The 25,448-nt window shown below is 35.2% G+C and overlaps 2 protein-coding genes across 2 annotated transcripts in view; one reads left to right on the forward strand and one right to left on the reverse strand.

Moving 5' to 3' along the window:
* FAM171B (family with sequence similarity 171 member B) overlaps positions 1-1,792 on the forward strand; it is a 40,656-nt gene extending 38,864 nt beyond the window's left edge. Inside the window, exon 8 of the mRNA XM_081936560.1 lies at positions 171-1,792. Coding sequence (XP_081792686.1) covers positions 171-1,506 — 1,336 coding nt within the window. The 3' untranslated portion in view covers positions 1,507-1,792. The remainder of the gene's footprint in view (positions 1-170) is intronic.
* Positions 1,793-2,092: 300 nt separating this feature from the next.
* ZSWIM2 (zinc finger SWIM-type containing 2) lies at positions 2,093-24,924 on the reverse strand. Its single transcript, XM_081942951.1, has 9 exons — positions 24,656-24,924; positions 19,466-19,542; positions 18,629-18,669; positions 18,194-18,407; positions 16,483-16,734; positions 15,408-15,492; positions 13,726-13,838; positions 12,366-12,519; positions 2,093-9,875 (listed from the first exon to the last, which is right to left on the reverse strand). The coding sequence occupies exons 1-9, from the start codon at positions 24,797-24,799 to the stop codon at positions 9,435-9,437; spliced, it is 1,521 nt and encodes a 506-aa protein (XP_081799077.1). The 5' UTR covers positions 24,800-24,924; the 3' UTR covers positions 2,093-9,434.
* Between the last annotated feature and the right edge of the window lie 524 nt (positions 24,925-25,448).

The raw sequence follows: 25,448 nt of genomic DNA on the forward strand, positions 1-25,448 counted from the left end.
TATATATATAATCCAAAATCCAAAATTAAGTGGATGTTTTCTTCCTATACAAGAAAGAAAGCTTGTAAATTACATATATAAATAAGCCTGGTGGCAATTGCTACTAATTGCACTGATCTATATTAAAGCATAGTTTTAATACTTCCTTTTTATTTTGCTTCTTTTTTTAGGGATAAATGTGGCCATCCAAAAAAGAGAAAGAAAAGTCCTACTAAACTAGACATTTTAAAAAAAGACCAAACAACTTCAACAACTCACATAAATCATGTTGATGCAGCCAAAGGGTCTTTGAAGCCAGAGGACAAATCTAGATTGTATTCACCCAGAGTAGCATTTTATAGCCCCCAGAGACGGGTTTCAGCTGAAGGTGAGGAGAGGAAAGTCCAAGACAGTTTTAAAGTTTACACAGAAGGTACTCCGTATCAATTTTCTGCTAAAAATCTCCAGTGTAGGAGCTCCCCCCAGTCCTTGGAAGCCAAAACAGAATTGAGGCATCTTTCGCCAGTTAAACACCTCAATGGAAATCTTCCTCCTTCCCAAAATGTACAAGAACAGAATCAGTATCTCCCAATGACTGAGGAAATCTATGGGCTCTCTTCCCTCCCAGAACAATTAATACATCTATATAGTCAGCCTGGTGCTATGCTTCAAACATCTGAGCTATTTCACTCCCAGGAGCAACTGCATGCTGCAAAGTCAGTTACTTTACCAAGAAAAGGACAGTTAGTCTATACCCCTGTGATGGAGAGTATGAGTCATGAAAATTATACCCAGACATTGCCCAAAATGCCGATGCACGCTCTCTTGCAGGAACCGACTTCCAGAGATGAAACAGTGGCTGTAGATAGGCAACAAAGCTTGTCTCCCCAGACTGCCAACTGGGGCCGCTACACTAGTAGCTTGCTGGAGTCGGTTTCTGTCCCAGGAACATTAAATGAAGCTGTGGTGATGACACCATTTTCATCAGAACTTCAGGGCATTTCAGAGCAAACTTTACTGGAGCTTTCAAAAGGAAAACAGTGTCCACATCCAAGAGCATGGTTTGTGTCACTGGATGGCAAACCAATAGCTCAAGTGAGGCATTCATTCATTGATCTCAAGAAGGGCAGGAAGACTGAGAGCAATGATACTAGCTTAGACTCAGGTGTGGACATGAATGAGCATAATCCAAGTCGAAAATTGGAGAGGGAGAAAACCTTTATTAAAAGCACGCAGCATTCTAAGATACTTTACCTAGAAGACTTGGATCTGAGTACCAGTGAATGTGGGACCATGGTTTCCACCCCGGAGGATCAAGCTGTGAAGCACATGCCAGAAGGAAGTAATGACCCCATCATAGAGCAAGAGCTCCTGGAAGAGATGCCTAAAAGAAAAAATATGGCAAAAAACCATGAGGCTAGCCCTCCCCCTGGGAAGAAACAGGGAATTCCACGTCTAATTAAGACAGATGGCAAAACAAACATCTGGAAAAAGAGAGACGAGAGACCACTCATTCCAAAAAACTAACATTACAGTGATGTTTATCTTCTGATTGTTTCATGTCCTGTAGACTTTACCTCCTCTCTATTATTTTATTTGTAAATTTGCATTGGTTATTTTCAGTGGGGCAGTCAGATTTAGGTGACATTGCTTTTTTTTTTGAGAGAGAGACAGAGCAGATTACATCTTCATAAAAAGTATTGTTTTCTGCAAACTTGCTCACCTTGCTTTCAACAGTTGTTATATCATCAGTATGTTTCTAAAACTATATGTGAAAGATTATTCGGTGGTGTATCTACAAGGATATATATATATATATATATATATATATATATATATATATATATATATATATATATATATATATATATATATATATATATATATATATATATATATATATATATATATATATATATATATATATATATATATATATATATATATATATATATATATATATATATATATATATATATATATATATATATATATATATATATATATATATATATATATATATATATATATATATATATATATATATATATATATATATATATATATACATACATACATACATACATACATACATACATACATACATACATACATACATACATATTCTCTGGAAGACACCAGTATGGAATCTCATTTACTTGCTTTGAAATTAGACAACTGGCAAGTAAATGAGATTCCTGTCTAACTAATGAGAAGTTTTGTTGATACCAAATTGCATTGGTTTAGGGAAAAGTGTTTGTTATTTTTGCAACTAGTGTCTGATAATGGACATTGTCATAATATGGTTTGATATTGTGTACTATGATGTTTTTCATTGAAATGCTGATAGGCGATCTTGTATTTCGTATCTAATAGAACATCCTGCCTCACTATCATTCCTAAATAGCTTTTTCTGGTGGGAGAGGGGAAATTAAGGACCTATTATCCAGAAGGTATTTCTAGTGTGAAGACTTCTGCCATTCCAATTTGTATTGAGCCAAATTGTGCTCCATTTTTAGGATAGCTGGATTTATATTATTGTAATGAATGCACAGTTTGGCCCTTTATGCCCACAATGTGTGCCATTGTAAACATGGTCAAAAAGATGCCTTTTTAGATATTTCCACCAGAAACAGCATTCTGTACTAGCCTTAAAAAGACAAAAGAGGTGCGGTATTAAGCAATTTGATAATATGCCTCCCTTTTCAGCTAGCTTTGTCATAAGTCATGAGAGTCAATAGTTGCTTATGAGCTGTTGAAATTTATTGGATAAATTTAGCCATAACTATAATTCATTAATGAAAAAATTGGGACGATGGGACCACTTTGTTATACTCAAAATTTCTAATCTGATAATAAATCAAAGGGGAACACCATAGTTTGATAGTATGCAAAATGGAAGATTTTGGAAAGTTCCCTAGGGAAGAATTCCAACATGTATAGATAAGCCTTTCTTAATGAAAGTTATGGATTTTGGAATCTATATGGAATCCTCTGGAACACATATTACAGCTCTAAATATGGTTACTTGGAATTAGATTCTGTTGATTTCAATGGAACTTGTTTCACATAAAAGTATCCACAATTGAAAGCTAAAAATGCATACATCTCTACCTGAAATTACAAGACAACCTATTATTTCCCCCTGAACAACTTTCACCATTACCTTTTCAGTGGAGATAGCAATTAAGATATTGATACCTTTGTACTACCGGTATATCTTTTCTAATTTTTTAAAATACAAAATGGAAATCTCCATCCATTTACAGGTGAAACTTGAAAAATTAGAATATCGTGCAAAAATTCATTTATTTCAGTAATGTAACTTAAAAAGTGAAACTAATAGTCCCTCCGGGGAGAGGGGGTGGTCTAGAAATTTAATAAATTAATTAATATATGAGATAAGACTCATTACGTGCAAAGCAAGATAGTTCAAGCCGTGATTTGTCTTAATTGTGATGATTATGGTGTACAGCTCATGAAAACCCCAAATCCACCATCTCAGAAAATTAGAATATTACATGCAATCAAGAAAGCAAGAATTGTACATAGAACAATATCGGACCTCTGAAAAGTATAAGCATGCATATGTACTCAATACTTGGTTTGGGCCCCTTTTGCAGCAATTACTGCCTCATTGTGGCATGGCATGGAAGCTATCAACCTGTGGCACTGCTGAGGTGTTATGGAAGACCAGGATGCTTCAATAGCAGCCTTCAGCTCTTCTGCATTGTTCAGTCTCATGTCTCTCATCTTTCTCTTGGCAATGCCCCATAGATTCTCTATGGGGTTCAGGTAAGGCGAGTTTGCTGGCCAATCAAGCACAGTAATCCAACAGTCATTGAACCAGGTTTTGGGGGTTTTGGCAGTGTGAGCAGCTGGAAAATGAAGTCAGCATCCCCATAAATCTCGTCTGCAGAAGGAAGCATGAAGTGCTCCAAAATCTCCTGGTAGACAGCTGCGTTGACCCTGGTGTTAATGAAGCACAGTGGTCCAAAGTCCGGTTGCTCCTTGGTCCAAAGTCCTCTTTTCTGATGAAAGCAACTTTTGCCAAAAGCACTAAAAACTGGTTCAATGACTTCATGCTTCCTTCCTGCCAAGAGAAAGATGAGAGACATGAGACCGAACAATGCAGAAGAGCTGAAGGCCGCTATTGAAGCATCCTGGTCTTCCATAACACCTCAGCAGTGCCACAGGCTGATAGCTTCCATGCCACGCTGCATTGAGGCAAAAGGAGCCCAAACCAAGTACTGAGTACATATGCATGCTTATACTTTTCAGAGGTCCGATACTGTTCTATGTACAATCCTTGTTTTATTGATTGCATGTAATATTCTAATTTTCTGGGATGGTGGATTTGGGGTTTTCATGAGCTGTACGCCATAATCATCACAATTAAGACAAATCATGGCTTGAATTATCTTGCTTTGCATGTAATGAATCTTATCTCATATATTAGTTTTATCTTTTAAGTTGCATTACTGAAATAAATGAACTTTTGCACGATATTCTAATTTTTCAAGTTTCACCTGTACATTTGATGTGTTATGAGACACTTTTAAGTAGGAGAATTGATGTAAAAATGAGAGGTGAACATATTTGGGGATAGAAGGAGGACTTGACAAAGAGGCATTAAAGATGTGGGCAAATGTTAAATGGCACTAGCCATTTCTGCAAATAGGACAAAAGTAAAATTTCATGCCAGACAATTATACATGTCTTTATACTAAGCATGGTAAGTGTACTTTGTCAACTGATTTACCATTTACTAGAAGTATCTACTGTGTGTCCTAACTGGATTGTGCACTATGAACATGTTCAGGGACTCTCAATTGGTGTGTTTTTATACATTGAATGGAAGCTGGAATTTGGCCTGTAGGACAACAGCCATCCTTAGGTTATAGAATTCATTATAGAGTTAAAACACTGATTATATGAAGAAGTGATTGTAATAATTAGAAAAGAAGGAACTATAGAAGAAAAAAATGTTCACAAATGTTATTTGTTTTTTGAATAATAAATTTGTTTCTGATAATTCATTTTTGACTAAGAGAAAAATTGATATCCATAAGTGAATTATGGCTAGAGAAGCCTGTTAACCAAAGTATTTTCCAGAATTTTGATTTTTGCAATCAGCTAGAAAAATCTAATGATACTAATTTTTTTATCAGAAAGTTCCTAAAGTCAAAGTAAAATGAAACTTATGCAAACTAGAGACTTTTCTCATTCATCATCTCATAATCATTTGAGGAGTGGCTTATTTCTATTGCAGTAAGGCTTTAGCCTCTGAAATCATGGTTGAAGCATTAACCACCCTATTAAATCAGTTCAAAATTCGTTTGTCTCATTTATATTGAAATAAATAGAAAAAAATTGGATACCAGGAACTATAGGTTCCTGGGGGGACAGGTGGCCCAGAAATCATGTTCCAACTTATAGCAAGGCAATGGTCTTTCTGAGTGTGAACAGAAAGTACCCTACCTTGCTAAAAATCACTTTTAATTATATGTGATCAGAAAAAAATTCTATTAACATTTTTGAGTTATCTCTTTAATATTTTCATAGGGCTTTTTTGTTTTGAAATAATACAGAGAAATGAATTATATAAATAATAAAAAGGCCTTCTTAAATTTGTTACTATGAAAAGAAGTATAGTAGCATTTTAATCAAAATCCAAGATTTGTCAGAAGAAAAATAATGACCAACTTTTATTGAAAGGTTATAGTGTGGAACTACACAACTACCTATGTTTTGGGTTTGCTTTTCTTTAAAAAAATGTAAAGGAAAACTGGAACTTTCAAAGGCACAATGATACCGAAATGATGGATTTTGAATAAAATATTCTAGTTGGTTTGTCTTAACTTATGAGATTTGAATTCTATTTATTTGCAGGCCATTATGTATGAATTGATGGGAAAGAAATACCCTGAGGATTTGGGTTACTTTTACTGGACTAGTGTAATACGCATACCATAGTCTGCAGTAGTGGATTTTGAATGAAAATATGTATGTGCTTACAGAATATACGTGACACAAGATGGACATTTTCTTCAGTTTGGAAATAAATGGAGCCAATACTAATTGGCTGCATAGAGATGAGAAACTCATTTGTTATCCTGTTCTTGCATTGAATCCTACAATGGTAGTACATCCAAAGGCTTAAAAAAAATTTTTTTTTATATTAAAACGTTTTACTGTCTCATCAGCTTGATAAGTAGGGCATGTCAATTTTTTAAACTTTAATTTCCAAACATTAGGGGTGCTCAAAAGGTATGACATGCCTTGGGGATTGTAAAGATATTTTGGTTACTTTAATATAATTTAGAAGTAACTACATAAATATCATAACTTTTTAACATTTTATTTTGTCCAGAAAAATCTTTACCTCTTTAATTGTTCACATTATTGGTTCTTACCAGAGTGTGCATGAAAGGGTAAGACAAGAATATTTCAAATTTAATCTAAGCACAAATGCCTCTGGGGTGTCTAGGATATATATTAATGACTTAAATATAATGTATATTAAAATATTTTTGGAAGTCACTTTCAGAAAACAAGTGCTGTTCCCTTCATATGTGACACATGCACTGAAATAGCATCAGACATTTTAAGCGTTTTGGAATGTTAAATAATTTTCAAAAAAAATGTTTTTGCCATTTTATATTTAAACAGCACTGATAGAATTATGCCTAGTAAACTTGATGGTGGTATTCCTCTTAATGCCTAATCAATATTTCTGAAATAACTCATTGTTTAGCATTTTGTATCAATTAGTTGTATTGGCTGAAATTTAAGCTAATTTTGAAAATAACAAAAAGAATTGTCACGTAAAAGAATTGTACATTTCCACATTGCGATACACTCTTCTTTAACTTTAAAATACTGGTGTGTAACTCTTCAGCATGTGTAGAATCTTTGTGGGTTTTTTAAAATGTATTTCTATGTCATACCGGTTCAGTTTTACTGTATTGCATGCATGTTCACAGAGCAGTTCTATGTATGCATGCTTATTCAGAAGGAAGTTCTTTATAGTTCAATGGAATTTCCTGCTAAATAAGTACATATGTTACATATGCTTATAGTCTTAAAGAGTATAGTTTGTATTGGAAATCCAATTTTGTGAGCAGCAATGGGCTGCAACAGAATCTGAAATTGACATGGAAACAGTCACCGCTGAAATAAATCCTTTAGGACATATGTTATTAAAAGTTGAGATATTCTCTAATAGAGGAACTGCTAAATATTCAACAATTCCAACCCCACGTAATATAGAAATGTTGTTTAGATAAATTTAGACTCCATATTTACAAAATTGGCTATTAAGATTACAAAATCATTTAAGTCAGCCTTGCTGCATTGGGGCCCATCTGTTCATCCTGCCAAGTAGAGACCTGACGTTTGCCCCTCTCTTATCATTCAGTGGTTATTATTTTTACCTACCACCAAAGTAAACAGCCCATTTTCCATTGTTGCTATTTAAGAGACTAGCTTGATACTTTCTCAGATATGCTGTGCCACTTTTAAATCGTTGTAGTGCTTTGTTATGGGAAAGAAACTCAGTGGCTTATTTCAAAAGAAGCTCACAGTACTAATTAAGACTAGTCATTGAATCACGTAAAGGCTGATAATCTAATCTAATCCACGGCAGAAATTGGAGCCCAGCTCTTGCCAAGATATTAGCCTTTCCTTACTAGATTTATGTTGTAAATAACGAGAATAATGACTCCTTTTTCACAGCATATTTTAAATTTGTATTTCTGGTTTATTAATGCTGATCCTTTTCATGTTTTTACATTTTTCTACCAGGAATAGCTGTTCATGGCTGTGCAGTGCCAATGGATTGTCTATATCTTAGAATTTATAAGACACTAAGTTTAATTTTTAAAATCTTACCAATAACTTTGTAATTCTCGATTGTTTAAAAAACAAATAGATTGTTGCATCTCATGGAGAATGTGTTACACTGTACGGCCACAAAAGTGAATACTAGTATCAGGGACTCTTGAAAGGAATAGCTTGCAGAAATTGCTAAGATGCCATGCTTCAAGAAGTGAGTTAGGCAGCGCTAGATAATACCTGGAGATGCTGCTGCTTCAGAATGACAAGCTTGGAAATAATGAATCTAGGTTTAAAGGATTGTGGCAGGCTTGACAGTCATGCATGGTGAACCCATTATATTGAGAGTTGGAAATATAGTCATTGCTGATCCACAGGGATGTTCCAGTATTAATTAAAATCTGAAATGGCATATATGAATGCCTGGTTCAAGTATTCCCATTATTTTATTCCACATTCTGACATGGTTCAATGATCATGGTGACTTTGCAATTCTGACTGTAGGTACACCCTGAATGTATATGGTGTTTTCTCTTCTTCATAAAAGAAAATATCTCTTTGAATATAGCATATGGTTCTTAAATGTGCATGGATTACTAGTGCATCGCTTCAAATCCAACATTCTTATTTTCATCCATATTCTGAGTTTTTTTTTAAACCATCACAAATACTAAATTTAGTAATGACAGCACTTGAGCAATCCAGAAATATGTATAGCTCTTTATTAACAAACTGAAAGAAGTGACAGGATAATACTTGGGGACTTTTACATAACTCAACTTTAATACATTAATATGGATGGCAGTTTTGTAGAACATTTTTTTCCAGTTTGTAGACCATTGAAATTGTACATCCAAATTGTTTGGTTTATATTTTGCTATACTTGCTATTTATTGTTCATATTATAAAAGCAATATTTCCTATTACATTTATTTGCTGGTTCATACTAGAGCTACCATTCATGATTAAATAAAACATTTTTATTACAATGCCATTACAAGAGCAATTTATCTCTTTGTAGGGGATTCCACTTTTATCGGCAAGAAAGAGAAAATGTTTTTTATTAATCATCTCTTTATCTCCCAAGGGGCACAAACACTGAAGATGCTAATAAGTATAAACTTAGTTTAGAATTTGGATTAACATTATTAGTATGTTAAAACAATAAAACAGTTATCAAAGGTAGCAAGAAAAATATTTCCACAGAAATATTAGGTAGTTACCGTTTAAGCTGAAATTAGAGTTTAAACCAGTTAAGAAACAGAATTGGGATAAATAGTTGAGTGTCAAATGGTTGGGTCTTTCTCTTTTTTATATATTCAAAAATGTAATTTAGATAGTCTTAAAAAAAAGTTGAATTTACTGGAGCCAAAATATCCTTCGAGACTTTTTTTATGCTGATAAACACTATTTTATGTAAAACTTTTTATTGAACATCAAACCAAATAAAAATGATTTTCACATTAATTTTTAAAAATTTATATAAAAAATTAAAGCATCTGGATCCTTTGTACATCCAAATAACTACAATAGAATCTATTTTCTTAAAAAAATATGTAGCATTACAATTTTAATCAGTCTTTCAATTTGCATATAATCTTAAATCAGTACCAACTATTTTATCGGTAACTATCGGCATGAGCCTTTGGGATAAGGACTAAACCCTTCATATGTCTAGAAAATTTCAAAAGTCTTGGCTTTTGAGTGTTAAGCAAGCTAGAACCAGCATCTCTGGTACAAGGATAGCTGAAACCATTCAATGTAAAATTTTGCTCAGTCTCTGCAGAATTTTTTTTCTTATTACAGTTTCCTTGAAAACTACTTTGAGATACCTCTGTGACATGGTGAGGCTTTATTTGTTTGATAGACAATCCAGTGCCTGGTATAAAAAGATCCAACCCAGGCTGCTTTGCAAGGAGATGCTTTGCTTGAGACCCGAATTGATTTACTTTGTCTTTGCTTGGTGCCGTCTCCCAAGTTAATGGATTATATACAACATGGTCATCAATAGGACATGCATTTTCTTTCTGCAATCGGCGATCAATGCATTTTCTGTGGAACTAAATAAAATACATAATGTATTAAGCCTTGGTAATTTTCCGCCAACATTATTTATGTATCTAGCATGAGTCAAATATTACATGTGAAATGAAATAATACATCTGAGCTGCCATTCAGTTCTTTGAGGCAGGTAAGTGCCATGATCGAAGAGACATCTCTGATGTCTTCTAACATCCATATTATCTCTCTGTCATGCATTTTAAGAGAATTGTTAATTAAGGTTTATTGGAATTGCTAGGAAACAACTAGGAAGTTGCTGACTTGCTTCCTTTGAAGCAATATAAATTGTCTTTTTATGTATTCAAAAGCTCAAAATGATCATCTCAAAATGAGTTTAGGTTACTGAGGGATGCTAAGAATAATAAAAGCTCATTTAGAAGGCTTTAAAATAAAGTTAGTTGAAGGTAATGTTATTTAATAGTCTAGAACTGTAAACACAATGGGGTCATAGATTCAGCAAAATACTTCATAAAATATTTGAACAAGCTATAATAATAATAATAATTTATTAGATTTCTAGACCGCCCCCTCTCCCCGAAGGGACTCGAAGCTAGTTTAGGTATAGATTTTGAATGAAGCTTCCTAGGGGGAACCAGAGCCTTTGAGAGGGAAAAGGCTCCCATTCCTTGGATGTTTTCAAACAGGGGCTAGATTGCCATCTGGGATACTTAGATTTGTATTCATGCAAAGCCTATAATGGGACTTAAGCATCTAAATGGCTTCTACCATCTCTAATGATTCTAAAAATATCTGAAAATAATAACTGAAAAATACGTAAGTAGTAAATCTTGCTCAAGTTAAGGGTAGCCACACAGCCATAGCCAGGTTTATAATGGAGACAAGGAAAGTGAAGTAACAGCTGAATTTACCACAATAAATATTTATTAGATTTACTTGGCTGTCCATCTTGCAACTGGTCTCTTGGTCTCTTGCAAAGACCTGGCGTATGTTCCTTTTGTTGGATCTAGTGGGGTGGGTAGACGGTTTCCCTTTCTTGTCAATGTAAGAGCTGCCAGTGGCTGGAGCTATCCCAATGTATATACCGTATTTTTCAGAGTATAAGATACACCTTTTATCCGCCAAAAAAGGCTGAAAATCTGGGTGCGTCTTATACACTGAATACAGCATTTTTTGCCTCCCAAAACCCCGCTCCCTTCACCAAAATGGCCATGCATAACCTTTAGGAGGCTTCCAGAGTGCTCCTGGGGCCTGGGAAGGGCAGAAATGAGTGAAAAATGGGCCGGTTTTTGCTCAATTTTGCCCCCCCCCAACCCACAGGAGCACTCTATAAGCCTCCTAAAGGTCATGCATGCCCTTTTTTGACAAAAACCGGGCTCATTTTTGTGAAAAATGGGCCATTTTCGGGAGGTCTGCAGAGTGCAAAAACTTTTTTTAAAAATTTGCCTCTTCAAAATCTTGGTGCATCTTGTACTCTGAAAAATACGGTATGTGCAAATGTTATATATATCCTTACATGTACAGTATCAGTGCCTTTTCTCCCCCCCCACTTCACAAACAGCATAAATAGGACAAAGTAAGCATATATTAATGAATTTAAAATGCCTGTAAAATAAGGTAACCTATTTACAGAAGTAACAGAACCTCATTTACATAGCCCAACCATTTTTTTCTCCTACATAAAATGCAATAGCATAGAAATGCATATTTCCCTTCCTCCTTATAGCCAAAGTAGCAGGAAAACAAGAAGATGGTGATAGGAAAAGGAACCCACATTAGGAAGGAAGGATGACAAAACTGGATACATAGGAAGAATAACAATGCAGGAAAAAGAGAAACTTAAGCTAATATTTAGACTAATTCAAAAAACATTGAACATTGTACAACCCTATCTGCAGAGACTAGTGATTTTCATACTCAACCTGGAGGAACCTTTGGGGGAGATCATCCATTTTATGCCCACAGCTACTCTGTGATGTAGGTTGGGATGAGAATGTGACTGTTCCAAACCCATCCAGTGAGTTTACATGGTTGAAGCTGGACATGACTAAGAGTCTTGCATTCTACAGTCTAACCTGGATTTAGTAAAACCCAATGTAGCTGTGATAAGTATCTTAACACCAAAGGAATGTTTAGAAACTATAAGTATGATCTGATTGTGAACAAGGCACTATTTTTTCCTGAAGTAGTTCATATTCTGGGAGTGCCTGAGGCTCTAGTTCTAAAATTCAGGGGAATTATGGTAGACAAGATCACTGACTCTTTACCACTAATGATTGAAACATAATTTCTTGATTTCACAAATAGATGTTTCAGACACCAGACTCTGCTTGCTAACGCTATAGACTGCCTCAATGCAAAACAATAATTAAAAATGTATGTCACAGCAGCATGCAGGCTTTACATTATATTACACATATGTTAAATCATTTCTTTTCTTTTTTGCGATGGCTTGAAAAATCTTGTATCGGAAATTAACCTAGGTTTCAGAAAAACAATTAAGCTCCTGCTCAAACAGATTTTCCGTTTACCTTGTGATTACATGGTAAGGTCCTTGTGACTTGGCCAAGGCAGAATATCTTCAAACAGAGTCTACACTGTAAACCTGGATCAAGTAAAGGGCTGCCCTTTCTAATCACCATATTGGGTATTGAGTTCACTATCTGCTGTGGTATGCAGCTGAATCTGAAAGAGATGTAACAGAGTATCCCATATGAGTTTATGCATTTATCAGATTTTAAAATCTTATTTCAAAGAAAGAGATACAAACAGTGCAGATACATGTACTTCTATTTGGTCACTTAGCAACCATTCTGAAAGTTATGACCATCGCAGTGTTCCTGTGGTCACTCACCCTTACGACCAATTGCAGGATGTTGCAGTGTCCCCCATTTATCTCCCATCCCCATCCCCCACACTGGGTCCCCACATGCCTTAGGCCTGCTTCCCACCTCTCCGGTCCCCACCTGCTCCTCCTTACTTATATCTCATTGATCTCCAAAGCTCAGGAAGGAGGGAATAAAAGATTTACTTTGCTTCATTCATGTTAGCAAAGGAAAGGAAGTCTCTTCATTATTTGGATCCCACAAGGCTCCATTTTTTTTCCTTTGGAAGCCGGCGCTTATGCAATCAGACAACTGAAAATTGCTTTGGCCCAGCAACCCAGGTGGCCTGAAATGGAGTGCCCTTTCCCACCCTAACTTCCTGAGCTCCAGAGATCATGCGTATGCAATTGTGACAGGATGGGGAAGAGGCCAAGCCCTACCGGAATCTGAAGGGGAGGGGAAAGGCCTTCAGGGACTCCAGGATGGGGAAGGAGGCACAAGGGCTGTGGAGATCCTAGGCGATGGAAAGTGGAGCACAGGATGTCTCAGAGTGTGTAAGCTATGGGGCAAGGGGTCATGCACTTACACTAGGCCTCCCAGTGCCTCTGCCACCTGAGGCACCCTCTACTCCAGTTATAGTCCTTTGTGGTCATTTAAAAATGGCATCAAGGAGAGCAGGAAGTAGGGACTGTTAAGCGAGATCATCTCACTTAATGGCCATCACCATTTGTGAACATGATGAGCAAGTAAGTTGAGGATTTTGTTTAGTTATAAAAAAATAAAATCATAAGATGAAAGATTTGAATGGATTTCATATAAATGCCACAGACTCATACAAGATAAAAAGTTACTAATAATGTCAGTTATAATACAGAAATATTTGTTTCACTGGAACTATGGAAGCCCACTGGGAATAGATTACACTTCTTTATAAATGCCAAGAAATATTAAAATAAAATGGATTAAAATGTATAATTAATATCACTGCTTTCTTAAATCATACCTCTCCTTTAAGTTTTTTAATTAATAAACACTGAAATGAATTTCATTGAATTTTTCATCTTACTGTTCCTTGTTTTTTTCTTCTATAAACTTCTCTTCTCGATTAATCTTTGGATTTTCTTCTGTTGTTGACAGTTGCACTTTTGGTTCAAATGATTTCCATCTCTGATTCCTTTTCTGATATATAGAGATATAAAGAAACTAAGCAACAGGACATATTGCTTAAAGAGAATTATTAGCACTTATCATTTCAGTAAAACCGATAGCAGAAAAATGAATTCATTTTACATAAAAAACGATATTTGAAAAAAAAAGCTGAATAAATACCAATTTCTCATATCACTGCTGTATGTTTTGCTTAGAAGAGAAGACAAAAATCAGCAATAATGTGAATGGACTCAGTCATAGTGGTGATAGAGAACATGGGAAGACCCAAAAAGTCAGGTTGGGACAGATTATCCTGGAGAAGGTAGAGTGATCTCACATTGTATGATCACTGAGTGTTGATAGCAACTTGATGACACAGGGTAACAGTTTATTCTAATTAGTAAGTAGAACACAGGCTCTGAAAAAAGAAGCAGGTCAAATAGGATGGCAGATTCCAGTTTGTATAAATAATTATGATCCAGGATTGGTATTAGCAAGTTACAAACGTCACTTCAGCCAGGTCTGTCTCAGTATTCCTGAGAGAAGAGTTGAAAAATTATGTAGGTTATATGAGCAAATAAAACTGCACCAGGGCATACCAATACTGTCAGTGTTATAGGCAGATTAAACAAAGGTAAAAATCCCCAAACAAAACAGTAAATAAATTATACAAAGCTTTCTTCAACTGAAGCCTTCAAGATGAAAAGCCAGCTGCTTTTTAAAATATCTTTAAGTATTTACACACGACATTTCAAAATATCTTTTGAACTAGTTCAAATAGCTACTTTTGTAGAGTTTTAGTTCTATGAATCCTTAGAATTATATTCTAGGATCTATGATTTTAACATCATCTGCCCATGAGGGAGAGATCTTCTCAACCTTACTTCCAGAGAAGCAGATAGGGAGGCATTTACTATGCATGACTTGAGAAGCTACATTTCTACACAATGAATACCTTGCTTTTCCCAGAGAATTGTAAAAAGCTACATCAACTGCTACAGAATATTTACTCTCATTTTAGGGAGAAAGAAGCAGGTTACAGAGGAAAGATAATTGGGAAAATTTTGTTTTTAAAAAGCTGTATTTCACTCCTATTGTGTTTGTTCAGAGGCTATGATTCTCCATAACCAGTAGTGGGATGCTCAACTCTGGATTTGGGAGGAGTTGTATTGCTCAACAGAACTAGGCTAGTGGGCCACTGGTTAAGTTAAAAGCATCACAGCTATTAACCAAGGCATGGTTGAAAGGAAACCCAATATTCTGTTCAGAAAAGGAAAGCAGCTAAAAGAAGGCTTCAAGTTAATCTTGCTTGCTGTAGTACCTCACGTGCATATCAACTCAAATATAAATGCTACCAGAGAGATCTTTATTGGATTGAAACAGTGCTTAGGATCTCATCTTCATTTTGATTTTTAGACTACAGTACAGTACAAGAATACTGTTTAAAAACAAGAAAATAAAATAACCAAATCATTCTTTGATACAACTGATTTACCGACAAGGTATAATAGGAAGAATTAAGTTTCCTTTACTATTGCTTGCTTTTAAAACTGCTGTATTAAGGTTTGCTTTTTTTAAGGGAGGGAATTTATACTATACCTCTCGGAAAGCAAAAGTATGTGACGGATGACAAAAGCTTTGAAAACATCCATGGCATAGATGGTAATCACTGCATTCAGTACACCTTGAAATAATATTAATATTAGTAACATTTGTACAAACCTTCCTTAAAACAGTATTGTTTGATTTAAAGAAATGTTCTACTTTAAAATAAAATAGATTAACAAGCTAAAATTTCAAGTTCATATGCACAAGCATTTGCAGAGGGCCAACTGAGCAGAAAGTGAAGAGACCTGCCTCATGATGTCATGACACCAATTTTATGACTTCTGTACTTGCACTAAATGTCAGAATGCAATGAAAATATAGGGTGAAACTGCTTTGTTTTTTTCATGACTGTGGCTCATTGTGGACACCTGTGCTAAGATGGAAAGACTTACTCTAAGACTTAGATGAAATGAGGAACGTTGGGGGGGGGGGAGAACCCATTCTCAAGCAGACACTAGGTGGTGCAAAAGTCTTTTTTTCTCTTCTGATTTAATTGGTACTTTTGATTCATTGAGGAAAAATATTTTTGATATACAGTATGTATATATACAGTTGTATAAATATATAATTAACATTAATTGTACAGCTAAAATTTTTAGTGTCAATCATATTTTTAAAGAAACTAGAATCTAATCATTTCCTATTGCGGAACTTTAAAATAGTTGCAAATGTCACATTGAGTTTTAATATTTCCTAATGGAAATCTCACCTAACCAACTATATAAATTGATATTATTAATGTGAATAGAACTTGAGTCCTATGATTCAAGATATATAATCATAGATAAAGTAGAGTTTTGTTACATCTTTTTGTTATGGAGCTAGTTGTACTGGGTGCCAGAGAGTTTATTCATTAGGCAATAAGCTTAAGATTTCACCAATAAACTTTCATGAAACAATTTTGAGATGTGGCATTATTTAAATATATGACCAATGAAAATTTGAGCCAATAATTGACATGGCTACTAATAATAATCACAAAGGTTTCAGCTTTGATTCCTTACAGAAAAAAATGCTTAAAATATTACAAATAAATTGCTTCAGGTTAAATGCCTTAAATGCTTACTTGTAGCAATTTCCCTCAATGGGTAGTACTCTGCAATTATTGCAAGGGATTCCAAGATGTTTGTTAAGGCTTTGTTTTTCTGCTGCAGTCACAAGTTTTTTGCAGTTTCTGAATTCTTCCAAGATAAGCTTCAATGGTGCAAAATTTTCCCTGCATAGAGGGCACTTTACTAAAGAATTTTTCTCTAAATCTTGTTGATGATCAATCCAAATTTTCATACACACTATATGTATGTTGTTCCCACAACCAAACCTGTGTACACAAGAAATTTACTTAATTATTTTTTGAAATGCTACATAACTTAAATAAATTTAATATTTATTTTAATAAATTTAAATTTCACTAGAATTACATTATTTTTCATTTGTTGTCATGCAATGGTGGGTTTTTACCGTTTCGCATGCCCAGAAGCGTCTAGGCAGGTGGGCAGAGCCTCCTGCCACCGCCACTACCGGTTTGCCCGATCCAGGCCGATCCGGGAGCAACCCACCTCTGTTGTCATGGAATTTTATGTATCAAATTCTTAATGCCAAATTGTCGGGTGGTAAATACTTTTCTGTGAGCACATATACAACTCTTACAAAAAATAGGGCAATTCAAGGTGATCCATTAGAAAAGGAATAGACAATATTTTAATAATAGAAAACCATACTAGAACCATGATGGGAAAGTTGTGTGATGCAAAAATAATCTCCAAATTAAAAAAAAAATTAAGACAATTAAAAAAATACCCCAAATCCTCAAGGACTTTTGCAAAAACATTGTAACTAATAAAAATAAATCTTTAAAAAATAGAATCTGCCACAAAAATATGATGGCATAATCTAGATCAGACTCTAGAGTCTAGAGAATGCAAAATAAGGGACTGACATCATGAGTAGCCTGCATAGACCTTGGGATTCCATCTACAACTCTGCTAGTTGTCTGTAACATGATCTACCAAAATTTGGTCAGAGATTAATTTAAGAAATCCTGTTAGTTCTGTATAAAAGCAAAGAGGAGATAACAGAGTTTTATCAAATGCTGAAATGTATGGGTTTTTTTTCTATTTTTCTGTACCAGTACTTGGTAACTAAAGAATCATAGACTGCTTTTAATGTAGAAAAAGTTAGAAGTTTAAATTCCAAATAAAAAAAGAATACTTTTACTATTTATCTACTTATAAAAATAAACAATTTTAATACTGATGCAGGGCTTTCACAGCCAGCATCAATTTGATGATCATGAATGTTCAGGCTAATCTGAATAGAATAAAAAAATAGATCCTACAGTAATGTAAAAACCAACACAGATGATATTTGCATAGAAAAATCTAACCCTGCAAGGAGAGAAATATCACTAAAATTCTGACAAAGAATACTACTAGTAAATGTATTTGTGAGCCTGAAAATTGTGAGTCCAAATATCAAATAGCCTCTCCAGGGATCAACTTGTGATTTTCCAGATGTTGCTGCCAAACTCAGTGCCTGCCAAACAAGGCCATTCTGAGGAGTGCTGCAATCTTCTGCTAGTAACACATAGAACACTTCTACTAGAGCAAAGTGGAATTATGGACATGAATCCAAATGAGGCAGCAATGTGCTTCCTAAAACTCCCCCCAAACATTATCTCTTACAAATATATAAAAAATGTAGGAAAATGCCATCAGTCAAACTGCATGATTACAAATATGTTACTTTCTCCTAGCAATTTAAATCCAAGAGGGACTCACCTGCAATAAGTGACAGGAAGCATTTTTTTGAGTAGCGTATCCTGGCAAACAGGACATATATCCTCATTATCAATACTTTTTTGTTTAACATACCCATCATCAACTGTTTCCAATTCCTTAAGAGAATGGGCAATTACTTTTACTTGGGGAGAAAGTTGTGGACTTTGAAGCAGATAGTTAATTTCTCGTTCTAACAGACCAATCTGTAAAGCATCTGTTGGAGAAAAAAAATAACTTTAATATATATAATGAAGCCCCAAAATATACAATACGTTTGTTTGTTGCAAATTCTTGCCCTCCCTCCCAGCTATAGGATGATCATCTGAGTGATGGTGAATATAGACGGGTTTTTTAGGGGATGCAAATACAACATCAAATGTTCCATGCAATGAATTCCAAACAGAAAATAAAATGACAAGATTAACTTATACCTACATTCATGGTCTCTTGGAAGTTTGAACTTTTTTAGTAACAACCTAAAATTAAAAAGAAAATTAAATATAATTTATTCAGTAACCTTATGATTTAAATACAATTGGCTTTTCAATTTTAAAAACATATGAGCTCAATTATGCAAAAATGCCAGACAGTTCCCTATCTTCCTTAAAGTTTTATTTCATCTGCATGACATTTACTAAAACTTGTTTGTTTACAACTATTATTCATATTTCTTATTGTACCTCGTAACCTATAACAAACAAAGGAATTATTTGACCCTCTTCCCCATATTCACCCCTGTATTTGGTGAAACATTATGCTGTCTTCTCTTTTCCCTGATTGATGTTTAGGAGCTCTCCTTATGCACCGATTTAACTGGATTTCCAAACCAGATATTTCCTTTTTTGGTACATGCATACTCCCCATATCCCTTTTTTTCAATTAAATAAAAATAAAAATGGAATATTGAAAAGTGCCAGACCTTCAATATTATCTTTATTTCCAAAAATGTCTCTGAGCCTTGACTGAATTCCCTGAACATTTTGTCTTCCAATACTAAAAAAATCAATCTAAAACTTTCTAGAAGAAAACTTTATAATTTGTCTCTACTTTCTTCATACACAAGCCTTTTTTCTCATCTTTCAGCATCCTCTCCTTTCCTATCTTCTTTTGTCCTTTTATCTCTCTATTTTACCTTATCTTGATTCCTCCCTCCCCAATGGCAGAATATCTTATTTTTAAAAAGCTGAATAATATTAAGAGGCACTGCAGAATGTACACCAAATATAGAATGAGAAATTTGTATCATTTTACATTTTAATAAAAACAATTTACCAGCAGATATGTTTACAAAGGTCCTTCTCTTTCAGAAATACTGAGCAGCTGCATGAATGCGGGTTCCCCAGGGAAACCTTATACCAAAACAATAGAAAACATGCTTAATAATTATACCACAGCATTTATAAAATGGAGAAAAATGAAAACCAAGATGCAGAAAGACATCATTTACTAAAATCATATATATTTTACCCATATTATCTATAAGGTGTATCTGGAATAGTACTAGAAAACAGAAATAATAGTACTAGAAATAGTGTAACAACTACTTCTCTTCTAATGTACTATTTCTCAGAAAAACCTATTTACGTTCACATACTTTCAAAATATATGAATTTTGATATATGATATCAAAATCTATCATTCATTTAAACAGAAGAAAAAGACTATTAGTCTTTTTTCTTCTTCTAAAGTCCTCTAAAGTCCATTAATGACATCAAAATGCACTTCTGTAAAGCTATAAGTATATACGTACAAGTTTGCTTCAATGATTAGGGTGTGAGCTGCATATTATGAATCATAGGTTTTAACTACTAAAGCATAACAATAAAAGTTTTTTTTTGTTCAGATACAGTACTCCCATCAGCATGAGAATTTTTTTCTCCAGACTAGAAATGTTGTGACATACATCAAATTCCCACTTGAAAAGCATTGTTCATTATGTCCCACATTTGCTCTGTGTATGCTATACAGAAGACTAGACTATTTCTATTCTTTTTCTTTCAACTTTTCAATAATTTCATATTGCAAGTACGGAATATATTTAGCACCTTGCACCATAAGTTTTTAATCTCATATAGGTAGTCCTTGACAAACGACCATAATGGAACCTACCATCAAGATTTTGAGTTGTGAGTCATAAAACAGCTCAGTCATTTCACCAATCCAATTTTATGACCATTGTGGGGGCGTCAAGTTAACCCAATTGTTAAGCGAACCAGTGGATGTAAATAACAGTTTTACAAAACTGTTGTAAAATGCAGTCATGAGACCATGGGACACTGCAAATGGCGATAAATATAGCTTAGCTGTTGAGTTCATAAGTTGGTCATGTGACTGAAGTGGAGAGTGTGACCATCAGAACTTCAAATCCAGGTCAAAACTAACCCCCAGATAGGTCTGTCGTAACTTTGAACTGTCGCTATCTGTCCAGTTGTAAAATGAAGACTACCTGTGTTACAGAATTTCAAAATGTGACTTGAAGCTGCTCATCGATAAGGAAACCAGAATATGCCTATTGGAGAAAATGTGACTATTTCTATTTTTAATACTTTTAAAATTAGTTCTAAGCCTAAATTTGAGAAGTTTGATGTATGACTGCAGTTTTATGACACAAGATGTGTAGCTTTATCCCTTGCAAGTATGGAGAATAGAGCAACTAGTATTGTCCCTAAGGAGAAACAAAACTGGCAGCAGAAAACTGCTTATATCTACCAAAAAAGAAAAAAGAAAAAAATAATGAGAGAGGATCCCAATAGGTACCTCAACTAGCAGGAGGAAGAAAAAAAATGAGCAGGTTTGCTACAAAGTGAAATATAAGAAGTCCAATACGGAGTTTTCCGTTCAAATAGCAGGTGTGTAATGGAGCAGCATTCTCTCACTAAATGGGGTAATAGATATATCAGTTGGGCTGGGATAATGAGAGGATATTAAAAGCAAGGAGATGATGGGCGGGGCTTGATGTCACAACGACACAACTTGCAATCTTGGGGCTCCAGGATTGCTGTCAATATCTCTGTTGCTGGATGATACTTTTGGATCTAAACCGTTCTGAAGGAATGGTGATAGAGAAGAGCAGGTCCTGCTAATCTCAGGGACATCTCAAAGTCCCTGATCGATCCAGGAGAAAGCTCTTTTTGCCGGCTAAAAGAGAAGCAGTCAAAATGGCTACAGAAGGTTGGGACAGTCCCCTGAAACGGAAGCAGAACAGGAGAGACAGTGTGTTGAAATGGAGAGAAAAATCCTTATTATTAGAGAAGAGAAAACCCAAAAGACTTAGTTAAAATAAAATTGAAGACAGAAGGAAGTAAGCGGCGAATTAACACTGGTTTAAAACTATCGTGTTATCTTTTTCACTTTAATTTTGTTTGTTTTCTATGGATGGACTTTTTACAAATGCCTCTTACTTTTAAACTGGACTGGTCTTTTTTCCCCCTTCTTCCTCTATACTTCTTCCATTTTTTGTATCTGTGGATTAAAAGTTTCTTTACTTGCAAGGCTCGGCCAGATTGTAATCTTTAAACATTTTTTTTCTTCTGTTTCGGAGTTTGGAGTTTAGAAAGAGAGGCAAAAACAGAGGGAAAGAATGTAACACTGCCATCTAGAGGCTAGAGGCTTGTAACATCTGATAATACAAAGCTATTGGCTTTGTTTACTGAAAGGGTCAGTGGCTATACAGGTGATTCTTTGAAGGAAAGAGAAAGTTTTGACCTGAAAAACTTTACTAAATTTGTTTGAAACCTAGCAAAAGCTTTGGATGTTTTAGTGGCAGTGTCTATAACCTGGAAATATGAAGAAGAAAAGGACTAACATTGCAAAGAATTATGCTAGAAATTCAAAAATAACCACAGAGAGAATTGAAAAGAGACTTGAAATTATAGATCAAAATACAGAAAGTACGGAGGGAAGAGTTGAGAATACTTATAAAACAATGAGGAAATTTGAGGACAGAGTTCAAAAAACCACAGAGACATGAAAGTGATAAGAAAATTGTTGACACTGACAGCATATCGAGAGTGGAGGAAAATGATAAGTGCGAAATACGGAAAGGAGAGGTCGATGAATTGGAACTCTATCTCAGATGTCAAAATATAGATGAAGAAAGGGGAGAAAATTTGGCAGGAACAGTGAGAGTAATTTCGGCAGAAGCACCAGCGATAACAAAAGTCAAGCTGATGAAAGAAACAGATAGAGGGTTTCGAATCTTTATAAGATATGCAATGAATAACAAGTTGTCAAGAGAAGTCCACATAAGACTTATCAAGAAAACACTTAGAATACAGATTCTACAAATGACAAGAGATATTGGACTGCACTATTTCTGGAAGGATACAGGATGATGAAATGAAATGTCACAAAATTTAGTTAAATGTATTTAAATTTTGAGTACTATGTATAAGACAAAGTAATAATAGCTATAGCCAAATAAATGATTAATAATGATAATAAAGCATTTACATATACTAGATTGATAATATGAAATTTTATATAAACTGTGAGGATGATGGAGATGATGTTGGAAAACCTTTTTATAAAAGATAAATAATTCTATATAGAATAGAATATAAAGATGCAATATCATTGGATGTTTTCAGGATGATGTAATGAAATGCCATAATATAAATTTACTTCAAATTTAACATTTTTCATATAAAAAGGATGTAATAATAGCTATGTTTAATGGATGTTTAACAATATAACAATTTGTATACATGTATATTGAATTGATGATACTAATAATGGAAAAAACATGGAATTGAAAATTATTAGAGAATGTTATCAATGCTAAAATAATAGAATGATTTAGAATAGGATATAAAAAATTCTTTATTATTGGATATATTGAAGAGGATATAATGAATCATTATAATATAAATGGATACATATTTAGAATACCTTGTTTAAAGTGGAGAAACAATAGTGGTAAGCAAACAAATGAAGTATAATAATAATGTATACAAAGATATTTGATTGACAATATGTGAATTTTGATAAAGCTCAAGTGATGACTATGGGAAGGACGCAGAAAGACCTTGTAACCAATCGACACACTGTATGCTGTTGAAGAGGTTTTTATGTTATATGTCTTGTGTGTTTGTGTTTGTCTGAAAATAAAAAAAATTTTTTTTTAAAAAAAGCAAGGAGACAAATGCTACTTCTCAAGTGACAAGGCTTCAGAGAAAAGTAAGTGGCTCATGACATGAAAGACAACAGCAGTAATCAATTAAGTTTTATATTTAGGATAACTTATTTTAGTTTTAATCAAATCAAAGTAAAATCAGCAGTATTTCTTGGCCATTGGTTTATAATATCCCTTCTCTAACAGCAATGCTGCTATAATCCACCCCTAAATCAACAAAAGGGAGCATATAATCAGTATTTCACTTGGTTTATGAACTTTCTGCATAAGTATGCAGGAAAATGTTTATCTTCAGAACAATAAAACCAGATCAAATCAGTAGTACTGCTAGTGCAAACAGAATTGGCCATAGGTTTATACAGGTAGTCCTCTGCTTACAACAGTTCATTTAGTGACCATTCAAATTACAGCACTGAAAAAAGTGACATGCATTTTTTTCACACTTACAACCGTTGCAGCATCCCCCTTGCAGCATTCTCATCCACGCGATTAAAATCTCAGACACTTGGTAATTGGGTCATATTTATGACGGTTGCAGTGTCCCAGGGTCATGTGTGAATTTTCTGACAAGCAAAGTCAATGGGGAAGCCAGATTCACTCAACAATTGGTATAACATAATTACTGCACTTAATGAACTGCAGTAATTCACTGTGGCAAGAAAGTTCGTAAGTTGGGACAAAACTCATTTAACAATTTTTTTTCACTTATCAACAGAAATTTTGGGCTCAATTGTGGTTGTAAGAAGAGGACCTCCCTTTTCCAATAGCAATATTAGATAATCCACCCCTAAATCATATAAAGTGAGCATATAATCAGTATTTCACTTGGCTTATGAACTTCCTGCATGGCTATGAAAAAGAAAAACACTGACACTGTTAAAAGCAAAATAAAATAAAATAAAATAAAATAATGAGGTGCAGTGTTTCCTTCACTTTCAAGGACTCAAGGCATTTCTAAGGGAAGGGAACATGTTGAACTAAGATATTAACTACTGTGAGCAAAAGGCATGCTCAGAGGTATTCTCCACCCACAGTTATAACATCCCAAATCTGGGAGTTTGTGTGTTGTAGTGATGCAGTGATGCCACTAAGAGAGACGGTTTTAGTTTTAAAATTAGTTGTGAAACTAAAAGAAGGTTGTGGGGTGAGGGGGGAGCCAGGTTGGCTTTGCAAGAGATAAATTCTGGTCTCTTGAAAAGAATGCAAAGCCCAATGCTTCATCTGGCATCCACACCCACGCGAGTCCTCTGCGCCTTCCCGGGCTGCGCCAACGGGGATGAGGGTCCCATCCATGTCTTTGCCCTCCGCCTCCCTCTCCCCTCTTCTACCCTGAGCTCCGCCGCCTTCCGGTCTTCCTCCTGCAGCATGAAAGCGGTGGGGCCCAGCTCCCGCACGATACGCATGGTGGTGCCCAGCGCCTGATCCTGTCGCCAGCTCAGCTCCGGGCTGGCGGAGATGCGCCTTCGCGACATGAACGCCACCGCTGCCGACGCCGACGCCCCTGAAACCAAAACCGTCTCCCTCTGAAGAGGAGCCGCCTGGCGAGTGAAGCGCCGCTCCGAGGAAGAGGGAGCAACCTTCGCGAGGAGGGCCTCACGCGACCGAAGGAAGAACGGTCGCTGAGAAGCGCGCGGGTGGTTTCCATGGAGACGGCCGGCCGGGCGTGGACTGAAGGTGACGGAAGGGAGAGCCGTAATGGAGTTTCTCTCACCCTTCTCCAGCCTCTTTCCTACGTTTGCGCTTTGTCCTTGAGTTCTGATTCGTTGAAAGATGCTACAGTATATCTGTGCTCATTCCCTTTTGTCCCACTCGATCTATTCTTCTACCTGTTTTCTCTGTCCAGAGAGAGATATATCGCTAGCTAGATAGGTAAAGAGATAGAAAGATAGATAGATGGATGGATGGATGGATGGATGGATGGATGGATGGATGGGTGGGTGGGTGGGTGGGTGGGTGGGTGGGTGGGTGGATGATAGATAGATAGATAGATAGATAGATAGATAGATAGATGATAGATAGATAGATAGATAGATAGATGATAGATAGATTGATAGATAGATAGATGATAGATAGATGATAGGATATCAGTGATAAATGGATGGATGGATATGGATGGATGGA

Source organism: Natrix helvetica (genome assembly GCF_964273705.1).
Source record: "Natrix helvetica genome assembly, chromosome: 1".
Lineage (NCBI taxonomy): Eukaryota > Metazoa > Chordata > Lepidosauria > Squamata > Natricidae > Natrix > Natrix helvetica.